This window comes from Pyrus communis, chromosome 9 (genome assembly GCF_963583255.1).
Source record: "Pyrus communis chromosome 9, drPyrComm1.1, whole genome shotgun sequence".
NCBI lineage: Eukaryota > Viridiplantae > Streptophyta > Magnoliopsida > Rosales > Rosaceae > Pyrus > Pyrus communis.
The window spans coordinates 10,181,958-10,193,208 of record NC_084811.1 but is presented as its reverse complement, the minus strand read 5'-3'; the positions used below and the strand labels follow the sequence as shown (position 1 = coordinate 10,193,208).

The following is an 11,251-nucleotide window of genomic DNA, read 5'->3' as shown; positions in this document are numbered from 1 at the left end:
TTAGATGATCAACCTAACTCTGACACAACCTTCACAATTCAGGTTTAGATTGGATTTAGGTTCATAATTTTGAATGACTTTTCAAATTTTGAAAACAATGTCAATATGAATTAAAATTTCATTTACACATCATAATGCACACAAAAGTTAAAGCAAATAACTTGGAGACTGTTTTTAATGTTTCAACCATGCAAAGTGTAATTAAATTACAAGACAAATACTAAATCTTCAACCAAAAGAAATGTAAAAGTTCATTATCCATATGAAAAATTAACAATTAACTTCCAAGTATTATCATTTCAAAACTTATACTTAACTTATATAATATGAAGTGAGATGAGTAATATATGCATGAGCAAGTTCGAACTCAAAATCGGGTTGAGTTTGCGTTGACATGGGCGGCAAGGCATCAACCCAACCCAACCCAATAAATGGTCGGGTTGAGGTTAAGTTGGGTCTTAACGAGTTTTTTCTCCATTCTAACCCTCTCGATTGCTTTTGAAATCGAATTGGACATAGATAGATTGGGTATGATATAGGAAAAAATTAATAGGCATAAAGGAATAGGCGTGTAATGAAGGACCTCGTAATCAAAGTTGCTTTCTCAGTCTTTTAGGCATTTTAGATTACGGCTCACATATGCAAAAGAGTCAAGATTAAGACACTAATGAGATAAGACTTTTTTGAAAAAAAAAAAAAAAAAAAAAAAAAAAAGAGAAACGAAAAGAAAAATGAAAGAGAAACGTAAATGCTCAGAGAAAGACCGTGCACTACGCGTTTGGTGACCTCAAAGACTGGCACCTGTTGGGAAGTGGGTACGAAGCTTTTGCAAGTTTGAATAAAAAGCATCCTACCATTCTCTATAAATAAATATTAAATTCATAAAAATTTAAAATTTACGATCGCGTTTAAAAGTAACCATCTCTAAAGAAAGAAGGAGGATTCTTTTCCCTCTTAATTTCTCTTTCATTCTCTCTCATCTTATTTAAACGGTTATAATTAAGTTACGTCAATATCGATATTAATTTTTTTATAAAGAAAATGAGTAATAGAAAACTTTGAAAGGAGGAGAGGGAATGAGATGAGAATAGGAGGGGAGAAAATCCTACTTCCCAAAAGTGATGTCAAATTCGAACACTAAATTTAAATTCGAAGACTTATGTGGCATATTGATATTTTTGTAAATTTTGTTCACCACTTGATATGTTAAATTTAAATTATTATTACTTTTATTCTTTACCTTTCATAATTGTAGTTAGTATTTTTAAAACAAAAGATAATAATAAAAGTTATAAAAACAATTAATACCCACTAAAAATAAATTTGAAGCTGTTGTCAAATTTGATAGCAACTCTCTCTCCTGAATTTAGTTTTTTTTACCATTATTGCTTATGTGAACTTTTTGATATCTCTTTGGAGATACTCTTAGAATATTATAAAATGAGATGTCAAATTCAAAACATTAAATTTAAATTTGATAGTTGACTTGGCAATTTGACATATTGTCAATATTTTTCCTTCCACCATATATGCAGAAAATTATTGCTTCATTTATGTTTTTTTTAACAAAAATAATAAAAGTTGAGTTGTCATTGGTTTAAAAATTATAAAATAATACTTTAGTATGCTAGCATTTAAGGTAACGCAAGGAGAATACCTTTGGAAATAGCAAAAACCATATTTGAATGCAGCTTCAATTTGATATCTCTTTATCCATATCAGCTTATCATTTTTTTCTATGTCTCCTTTAACATATCAGTTTGAGTAAATGATATTTCATTTATTTCTGTTTTATATCTTTATGTGAGATGATCTAACATTTTACTTATCATTATTTTATTATTATTGAAAGTGATTAATAATAACGTAAATAGAGGTTATGTCGGTATCCGGTAAATTTGTGGGCAGTCCAGACAATTTCTCCTCCTCTTATTTCTGCAAACAACGCACCCAGCCGCTTTATTCATCTTTTTCTCCTTCCTGCCTCAATAGCACCTCTCTCTCCCTCTTTCTCTCTCTCTCTCTCTCTCTCTAAAAGTTTGTTCCTTTTGCAGAACCAGCCCTTCATCGACTTCAAAGGTATGACTTTTCCTTCATTTTCTTAAGCTCTTTCAGTTTCCCGAGCTTGATCGTCGTTTTATTGTTTCTGCACGATTTTTTTATATTTTTTTCACTTTTTTTTTTAATTTAATTTTTAAAAATTTTTGAGGTCCGATCATCGTTTTCTCGATCAATTCCCGTTCTACGTTTCTGATCATCCTGTTCGGTACTCTTTGTTGTTGTTGTCGTGCTGTTTCCGGCTTCTTATCGATGAGGTTTGCTTGTTTGATGGTGCTGCTTTATAAAATTATATATATATATATATATATATATATATGTTATATGTATGTATGTATGTATCTGTTTTTCCTCTATTTAGGAATTTGTGATTTGCGGTATTTTTAGTTTTGTTAACGTGGATGCTGTATTGTGTAAAATGGAGCTGTGAATTGTGGTTGTTTGGTTTAATTCTGTTGTATAATTGTTGTAGCATGTATATAATGAACCCGGGCGGGCGGATGATATGATGATCATTATATTAGTGGTGATGATTGCAATCATAATTCACTTCTCCCCGGTAATTAGTTATTCAGGGGAAGTGATTTTTATCTATAACTAACATCAGGGTCTCACCTACTGTTTCATAGAGATTTACCTCCCTTGGGGTTTAGTTTCAACGGAGGTTTGCTTGGTGGATTTGAGGGTTTTTAGATAATAAATTGTCACTCTGAATTACCTTAGCATCGGCTAGGTTTAGACCGTTCTAATTATGCAGATTTTGGTGTGCTGGTGGTGTATTATTATTGAATGCTTGTATTGAGTTCGACTCGAGAGGAACATTAGTACCCGCGTTCTGAAGGTGATACAACTGCACCTGCAGGTGAGAGTTTCTTAGAGCCGTATCTTTCTAAGGTTTACTGTTCAATAAAGTGGTCATGTTTCTTCATACTTCTCATGTCATGCCTTACTATAGCTCTCTAAATAAATATTCGCATTTGATGTCTTACGTTAGTTTTTTTCTTTTTGGCAATTTGGGGTGTGGGGGGGAGTTATTTTTTTTGGGGGGGGGGGGGGGGGGGGGGGGGGGTGGGTTGGCGGGGGTTGTTTTGGTGTGTATGTAGTTCCTTTCATGCTCTGAATTATGAATGGTGTTGCAGGGAATTTTTGATCAATTGGTCTTCTATAAAAAGCATCTCAATTGAAGCCTCGTCTTTTCTTCAGGATTTATTGGCACGATCTGCTGCCATTTTATGAGAGCCTAAGTCAGTTGTATTATTGAATGCTTGTATCTCAAGTCTGGCCTCCACTAGCTCAGGTTGTAGTATTTTTACTTGCTCAGATAGTAAGAAACTGGATTTCTCTTTAACTGGGTCTAACCACCTGAGCTAGTGGAGGCCAGAATTGAGATAGAAAAAAAATGTAGCCTTGACGGTGATAGTGTCATGGTTGTTAGATTGATAATTCCTGGCCCTTTGTTTAGTGATGGGAAATGTCAGACTGAGGTGACGGAGAGGTTGGCTATAATATAATGCCATGGGAAAATTCAATTGACTTCGTAAAGTTCCTTTGGTCAATTCATTCTTCTCATTTTTCCTAGTATTTGGAGTTACCTTTGTGATGTTGCTGTACGTTGGTGCCAAATAGAGCAGTGAGCTGATGGATATACTGGATATACTGATGATTGTGTGCTTAGGAGGTGTCAATGAATGGAGAGCATACTGACCAGCTTTTGATACATTGATACATGCCATCTCTGGAGAATCTTGTGCTCAGGTGACTGGACTGAACCATGCGGTTTGGTTTGCATATTGAACTTTTGGATCTAGTGCCACTTATCATTACCCTTGTGGTGGATGATTTGCCCGTGAGTAATGGGCAATCATCACTGAGAACTCTGAGGAGCTGATGTTTGTATCACTGATACACAGAGCTTGGTGTAGGCTAACAGGGTGGAGGGAGTAGTTGGGGTGTTTCGACTTTTCTTATACTTGTCTTACCTGGATGGGAGGCAGTGGGCTGCTAGCTCATAATTGGTGGTTTGAGTTTCTTCAGATTGGCGTAGGTTATGCACCCTTGACTCTTGTACAGTTTCTTTGCTGTGCTTCCACGCAAAGAAGAGTTTCCAGATTTGAGATTATGAGAATATCTTGGCTGCTTATTAGGACATCATCTTGCCGAAGAGCCTCTCTGCAGAGAGAGTTTTACAAATACTAATATCGTGCTTCTGTCTTCTGAGGTCTCCAATCCTACATTTTAGGGTGCAAGTATACCTCTATGTGTACTCTATAGCTTCAATTGTAAACTGTCTCAAGATGTGTATGATATGAAGACAAAACCCTTAAGTCTTCAGACGAAGATTCTCTTCGTATTGGGCGATGGATTTTATTAGTGTAGAAACTTGTTGTAGACAGAGAAGGCTCCAGGTTTAAGAAATAAATACATTTTATGGTTATACTAACCTGATGTTACTGTCTCCGAAGACTCTTCCATTTATTTTACTTTTTTCATCTCTACTTATTTGTAACATATGAATTGTACCTTTCATTTATAAATACTAGCATTTGCCTACACACTTTGTGTGTATGAACACATTTTTTTAGAAAATGAGGAGAGAGGGAGAGAGAGAGAGAGAATGTGGGGGAGTGGGAGGTTTTTGTTTTTGGGTTTTTTATTTATTCTTTATTTAATATTGGAGGTATTTTAACATCACTTGTAGGTGAGGTTTCAATAAAAAAACAGTAAAATTTGGACCTGTGAAATTACATTATTGCCCATCATTTTTTTTATGTGATAGAAGACCAATTTGTCTTTTCACCCTCTTTTGGTTGACAAATAGGGTTTTATTAATTAGTAGGGATTTACAGCTTTCATTTGGAACAGTTCCTACCTTTAACCTTGATGAGAGCACCTTTTTAAATATCCTTAGGGCTGAAAGTATTAAGAACCGTGCTTTTTGTTTTTTTTTTTTTTTTTTTTTTTTTTTTTTCAGAATTTGGAGGCTAGGGGGACATCTGGTAGTGGGTTTTCTAGTCTTAGTTTATCTATTTTAAAATTCTACTGTTGATATTTGAATGTCAAGAAATAGTTTAAGTCAATAGTGTGATATTGAGATTGTTACATCTTTACACCTGCTAGGTGATTTCTAATCCTGTGATTCAAAGTCCAAACACAGGTAATATCTTCAAGGAAGGTCCTGTTTCCATCTTTCCACATCTCACTTTCAGCTAATTGTTTCTTTACACTTTCCATTCTTATTTATTGTCCCTTAGAAACAATGGCTCTCCCTATTATCAATGAAATGCCATCTTATTGGAGATGAATGTGAGAGGGAGTTGGTTGACAATGACATAGGGTGCTAGTGGGTGTGCAACTAGGATTTGAAGGATCTCTGCCCAGGACAATTGTTTTAAACAGAACAAATCTTGACTTTTACTTCAGTATTGGCCCTGAATGGACCAGAGATTGGTGGGTCAAAGTGTGAAAGCATAATTATAGGCAGGAGGCTCTTGGTCGAGCTATTTGGTGATGTTGTGGCATATACTTCATACTTAGTCAAACTATTTTGAAGATTTTCAATTGGCATGCAAGGCCAGAACTTGTTTCAATAAACTGCATTTTTCTTTGCCCATCTCTGGAAGTTAAATTTATCTTGCATTTGCCTATGTGTTGGTTGCCTTTTTCGTTTGTTTTGATGACCAGTTTTAATTTCTTTGAAACCGTCTGGCTTTGGTTTGAGGGTTTTTTTCTTTAAATTATTTTCTACAAGAATGCTGACTCCTTTCTCCCATCTACATTCTGAGTGTTTAGAAATGTTTTAATTATTACAAGCAATACTTCTGTAATGGGTTACTTATCAAGAGTTTATGGTTAATACTTCTAACTTCTTACTGTAGTGGCCTAGATGTGGGCCTCCATGTGTTTTAAATGGAAAATGCTGAAAGAAGAGAAATGCATGCATGATTAACCTTAGACATATCTAATAATGGTGACATTTAGAGATTTTTCTGGATTCAGCCTGATTTGGGGTAAAGGCAGGCAGAAATTAATACTAATATCAAATAAATGATTTTGTATGGGTGGCATTTATTTAGAGGTATCTATATTTGAAACTAAAGTTTTGATGTAACGCACTTAGGTTGGTGTTGAAATCTAGGTGTTATATTGTTGCCCCTCTTACTGCTCAGTGCTCATACAACTTAAATATTTTTATTCAGCTTCATTGGTATTTTGTGATTTTCTTGTAATCTTACAAGTCTTGTCATCTTTGGTCAATGGTTTTGATCTTTTAGTCTTTTCTGTTTCTTCTATCTCCTAACTTTAAACATTTTGGTTGCACACTACTTACACACAAAATATGTAATATTCTATTATTTGTGAATACCAGCTTACATTCACACAAGCATTTACAAGTTTGGGTGAAGTTGTTATGAGAATAAGAAAAGAAAGTAGAAAAAAATTTGCCTTTGTTTTGGAATTAAGTATGTATGCAGCTTGGGGGAACCTGCAGCACTGCTGTCTTTCCTTTCTGATGTTTGTCCAATATGAGTCCTTGATGTGTATTGTGACTCTCGCAGTCTGATTACTAACAAAGTTACTTTTCTACATTTTGAGGAGCCTTTCCCATTTTCTGCAGGTTGTGGTATTATTTGGTAGATTCTATTTCTAGCTCATAACTTGTTCGTGGCTGTAAGCTGACGAAAGTTATGGGGCATAGACATCAGTTCACCACATCTCATATTTTTGAGAGTGAAAATGAGCAGAATTGGAATCATATGAACACAGAACAACCTTTTGGGCATTTGGGTACTGTCTTTATTTTCCTTTAGTATATTTATCTTTTCCTTTTTGTCTGGTGTATAATTTGCAAACTCACTTATGTCATTTGAGGTTTGAGTGTATAAACCTTGAATTTCGGATCTGTGGAATATCTTTTGTATTCATGATGAACTATACCTGATTTCGGATCTAATACTGCAGGCTGGGAGGGCACTGGGGAGAACAGTTCTTTCTTTTATCCTGTAGAAAACATGTGTATAGATGGAATGCCTTTTGCTTCAAATTGGAACCCCGCTCCGAGGTCATATGGGTACTCTTCCATGAACCACAATGTTGATACACCGCATTTTCAACCTGATGCTTCTGGTCCATCTCATGACCCTTTTCAGCATCCAATAAGTGCTGGTACCTTTGGCTTGGCCAGTGGGAACTATGCTTATCGTGCACCTTCTTCTAGTTATGACCAGTGTACATTCCTTGGTGTTGAGGGTGGTTTTGTTGATCTCACGATGAGCAACGGAAGGGGTCCTCATAAGAGAAAAAGCCCAGGGATCCCTTCAGTATCTGAGAGAGGAAGCACCAGCAGACATTATAGTGCTGGAAGTAGTTCCTCTGAGCTCCCTAGGTCTGCAGAATTACAGCATGAGAAAGTAAACATGGATACCTCACACATGCCCTGGGATCATGTCTCTATGATCCCCAGCTACAGAGGGAATGGACTCTCAATTAGGGGTGACGGATCCATGAGAAATGTGAGAAGCCGGTCTGAACATGATTTGGAGTCCAATCTAGCTAGGACACATTTATCGAGCAATCCTTTGCATACTTCTTATCCTGCAAGTCTCCCTATTGACCATTCTAGTACCAACGATCTCTCTGGTCAGGGTTCTACTGCTTTGACGAATGAGTGGAACCATATTAGTGTGGCTCCTCATGGAAGGGTAATGGCTCCAGGTTAGTTTTTGGTTCATTTGTGTCTTGTATCCAGGGTCATGTCATTTTTTACTCATTGATTTCTTTTAAACTGCAGATACAAGTGGTTTTGGTCATGATCCCAACCACTTCCTTTTGGGAAGTAGTGGTAATGCTTCTGTGGATAATGGGTTATACCATCATGATTTCATGTCGAGCAGAAGTACTGCTGTTCCTCAAAGTTATCCTGGTGCCTTAGCCCAAACTGTAAGGGGTGTTCGCAGTACCTATTCTCAAAGATCTCCCTCAGCCTTCAGGGCTTCTTCAAGCAACTTGCGATTGGGACATGCAGCGCATTCAGATGAAGGATTGCAGCCGATGCCAGAAAATTACCCAAGACATCCTAGGCCAGCGGCCTCTGTTGGGTGGCGTCATAATGACAGGAGTGGTAGATTGAGGATGTCTAATAATAGATACCGAGTCCCTGAAGAGTCTGCTCTCCAGGACCGGTTTTCGTCTGAGGTATGTAGTTCAACTGATGCATCTTTACATATTTTGCTATATTCAAAAAGTGTGCAGCTCCCTTGTAATAGTCAGAAAACACTTATTTCTTTTCCCTATCATTGCATACAAACTGTTGTGTACTTCCCAATCTAACTGTTCGAGCTATTTCCAAGCACATAAAATCTGAAAATGCTAGCCTATAGTTGTTGGGCATTCTGTTTTAATTCATGCTCATATTTAATCTGGTTCATACATCTGTAAGGACTGATGGTATTAACATTGTCGAAAGCGATCCATGTGACTCTGGAATATATGCTCTATTGACACTTATTTTATTGTTAATTAAAGCTTTGAAATTTGATAAATCTCAAAAAAAAACTTACGTACAGCGTAAACCTTGTTCAGTACTGAAAACAGGTGAGCCAATTGTTGTTCATTTACCACTGCAGGGATTTATGGCTGTGGATCGCCCAGTTTTTCATGGGTCGAGGAATATGCTTGATCATCATAGAGACATGAGGCTGGACATAGACAACATGGGTTATGAGGTAACGTCGATATTCCTGTCTGAACAAAAAGGAGCTCCTAGCACTAGGCGAAAGGATAGGAAATGCCTATATTTTTCTCTTCCTCTGACTTTCATGTATTCTGAATATCTCGAAATGTCTGAACAAATAGGAACTCCTCGCACTAAGCGAAAGGATTGGGAATGTCAGCACAGGCTTGTCTGAAGATTTGATACCGAAGTGTTTAACAGAAACAATATATTGTTCATCGGATCAAATCCAGGATGAAGGTTCATGTGCAATTTGCCTGGTAAGAGTCTTCCACTTGAAACCGGAAATTATAAGATTGCCGTTTCCATTAGTGTGGTTTTAATTTTATCTTAGCGCTTTTTAGACCAATTGGACTGTAAATTGCTTAACTGCTGGAGATCTAACTCGTATGGTACCCGATTAACAGGAAGAGTACAATGACAGGGATGATGTTGGTGCATTGAAAAGTTGCGGTCACGATTACCATGTGAGCTGCATCAAGAAGTGGTTGTCAATGAAAAATTCTTGTCCAATCTGCAAAGGTTGTGCTCTTCCTGATAATATGAAGGAGAAATAATTTAATCTCGTCGTAAGCGCTTTCATTATATTACCATTCTTGTATATATATTTAGAGATAATCCCAAAAACGGAAGAAGCAAGACTTGTCTCGTGTTATGTAAAGGGAGTGTTAGCCAATTTAAATTAATTTGTTTCAGGCTTCCATTTAAATGTTGTGAAGCCTTTTTGCAATTGTTGTTGTTTTGTATATGGCTTTAGTTGATAGATTTTTTTTCTAATTTTGTGATTCCTTTTCAAAACTGAGAAGCTAGTTTATGATGGAAAGGGGAAAACCTTGAAAACAAATTATTTTTTCGGTTTTTAATTTTTTGGGGAGGGGATTCTCGTGCACCCTTTTTACCATTCAAAGGGCCCCTGCACATTTCTGTTCATTGATTTCTATTTTTTGGGTTTATTCAATCTAATAGATCGAAATCGGTAGGTAGGGGTGTGTAACGGGAGAATGAGGGTGTGAATTTTTGTTTTTTTTTGTTTTGTTTTTTTTTTTTTTTTTTTGTATTTTTTAGGACGGTTTTAGGGTTAGGTGGAATTAAACGACATTATGGAGCACTTTCCTTTACTAATGAAGAGGAATACTACTAGACCGTGATAGTGGCTCACCTCCTTCTACTTGAATTCAACTTTTTAAACTACTTTTCAAGTTTTAAGTTTTGAGTACTTATTTGGTAGTACTATTTTTAAAAGGAAGACTTTGAATGTGATCCTTAGTTATCAATATTTTTTTATTAAAATCCTTTTGGTTTTCAATTTTTTATCAAAGTTCCTGAAATTAATGTGATAATTTATTTCTATGTATGTTAGTATATTTTTTAAATTAAAAATTGAAATTATAGTTGTTTATATTAATAAGATTTTAAAATAAAAACCCATAATTTGTGGGATTAAAAATATTAAAATATAACCCATATAAGTTTAAAAATGGATTAGAAAAAAATTGAATAGATTTTATATAAAAAAAAGGGTACATTTTACATATAACAAATTGGTATATTTAGGAATGGGTACTGTGACATCCCGTCCCGGAAATATCGAAACGTACGTGTGAAATTACAAGTTTGCCCCTAGTGCGTTTTCGTCACGTTATTGGTTGTTTTGTATGGTGTGGCAGGTGTTGGACCACACACACACACTCACAGACACTGTCTCTCTGCCCTTTCCCTGTCTCTCTCTTCCCCCGAGCTCCATTCCTTCCTCTTCCTTCTGAAAACGTACGGACAACACACAAAATCACCCAAACCTTAGCAAATCGAGGGAACCAACTACACCATTGAACTTGTGAGGTCGAGGCGAGCACAGCCATACCATTTTCAGGTGAGAAATCCTTCGTTTTCACGTCGATTCGACAATGGCCGATTTGAGTACTATTCATGCAAAGATTATTCATTGAGTTTTTGGGATTTCTAAGCTCGTAGGTAGCTTGGTGGTGTCATGAGGAGCCTAGGAGTGCTTCGTTGGACGATTTTGGACGTCGGGATCACCGTGGTCGAAGTTGGCCGAGTTTTGAGTTTTGAGACAGGTATGATCGCATGATTTTTAGCCTTTAAAAGTAGTCTATCATGATTCTACTAGTCCTAAGCTTCATTTTGGTCCAAGAATCATGAAAATTGGTTGAGAAACGAACGAGAAAACAAGGTTTGAAGTTTTTCCAGTTTTCTGGCGCCGGCGACGGCACCGGAGACTGAACGGAGAAGGTGACGGAATATTCCGTCAGAGTTGACGGAATATTCCTGACGCCGTTGACGGAATCTGTCAAAACTGACGGAATATTCCTCACGGCGTCAGTTGACACCGTCAGTGTGCGCCGCACGTGCCTGCGCGTGGCCGGCGCGTGCGGCGGAGGAAAATTTTTCTAAAAATATGGTTGTGATCCTGAGGTTGTGTTGAGCACGTAGGTATATTCATTT

General features: G+C 36.7%; 1 protein-coding gene across 3 annotated transcripts; it reads left to right on the top strand.

Moving 5' to 3' along the window:
- The first annotated feature begins 1,976 nt into the window (after nt 1–1,976).
- LOC137744768 (probable E3 ubiquitin-protein ligase ZFP1) lies at nt 1,977–9,491 on the top strand. 3 transcript variants are annotated; one of them, XM_068484566.1, is made up of 8 exons: nt 1,977–2,079; nt 2,816–2,920; nt 6,674–6,843; nt 7,018–7,770; nt 7,847–8,250; nt 8,682–8,780; nt 8,911–9,048; nt 9,196–9,491. In XM_068484566.1, exons 3-8 carry the CDS (start codon nt 6,744–6,746, stop codon nt 9,343–9,345), a joined length of 1,644 nt encoding a protein of 547 aa, XP_068340667.1. In that variant the 5' UTR covers nt 1,977–2,079; nt 2,816–2,920; nt 6,674–6,743; the 3' UTR covers nt 9,346–9,491. The 3 variants fall into 3 exon arrangements, with proteins under 3 accessions (XP_068340667.1, XP_068340666.1, XP_068340668.1); XM_068484565.1 differs by lacking the exon at nt 2,816–2,920 and having other exon boundaries at nt 1,983–2,079; XM_068484567.1 differs by lacking the exon at nt 1,977–2,079 and having other exon boundaries at nt 2,090–2,920.
- Nucleotides 9,492–11,251: the final 1,760 nt, after the last annotated feature.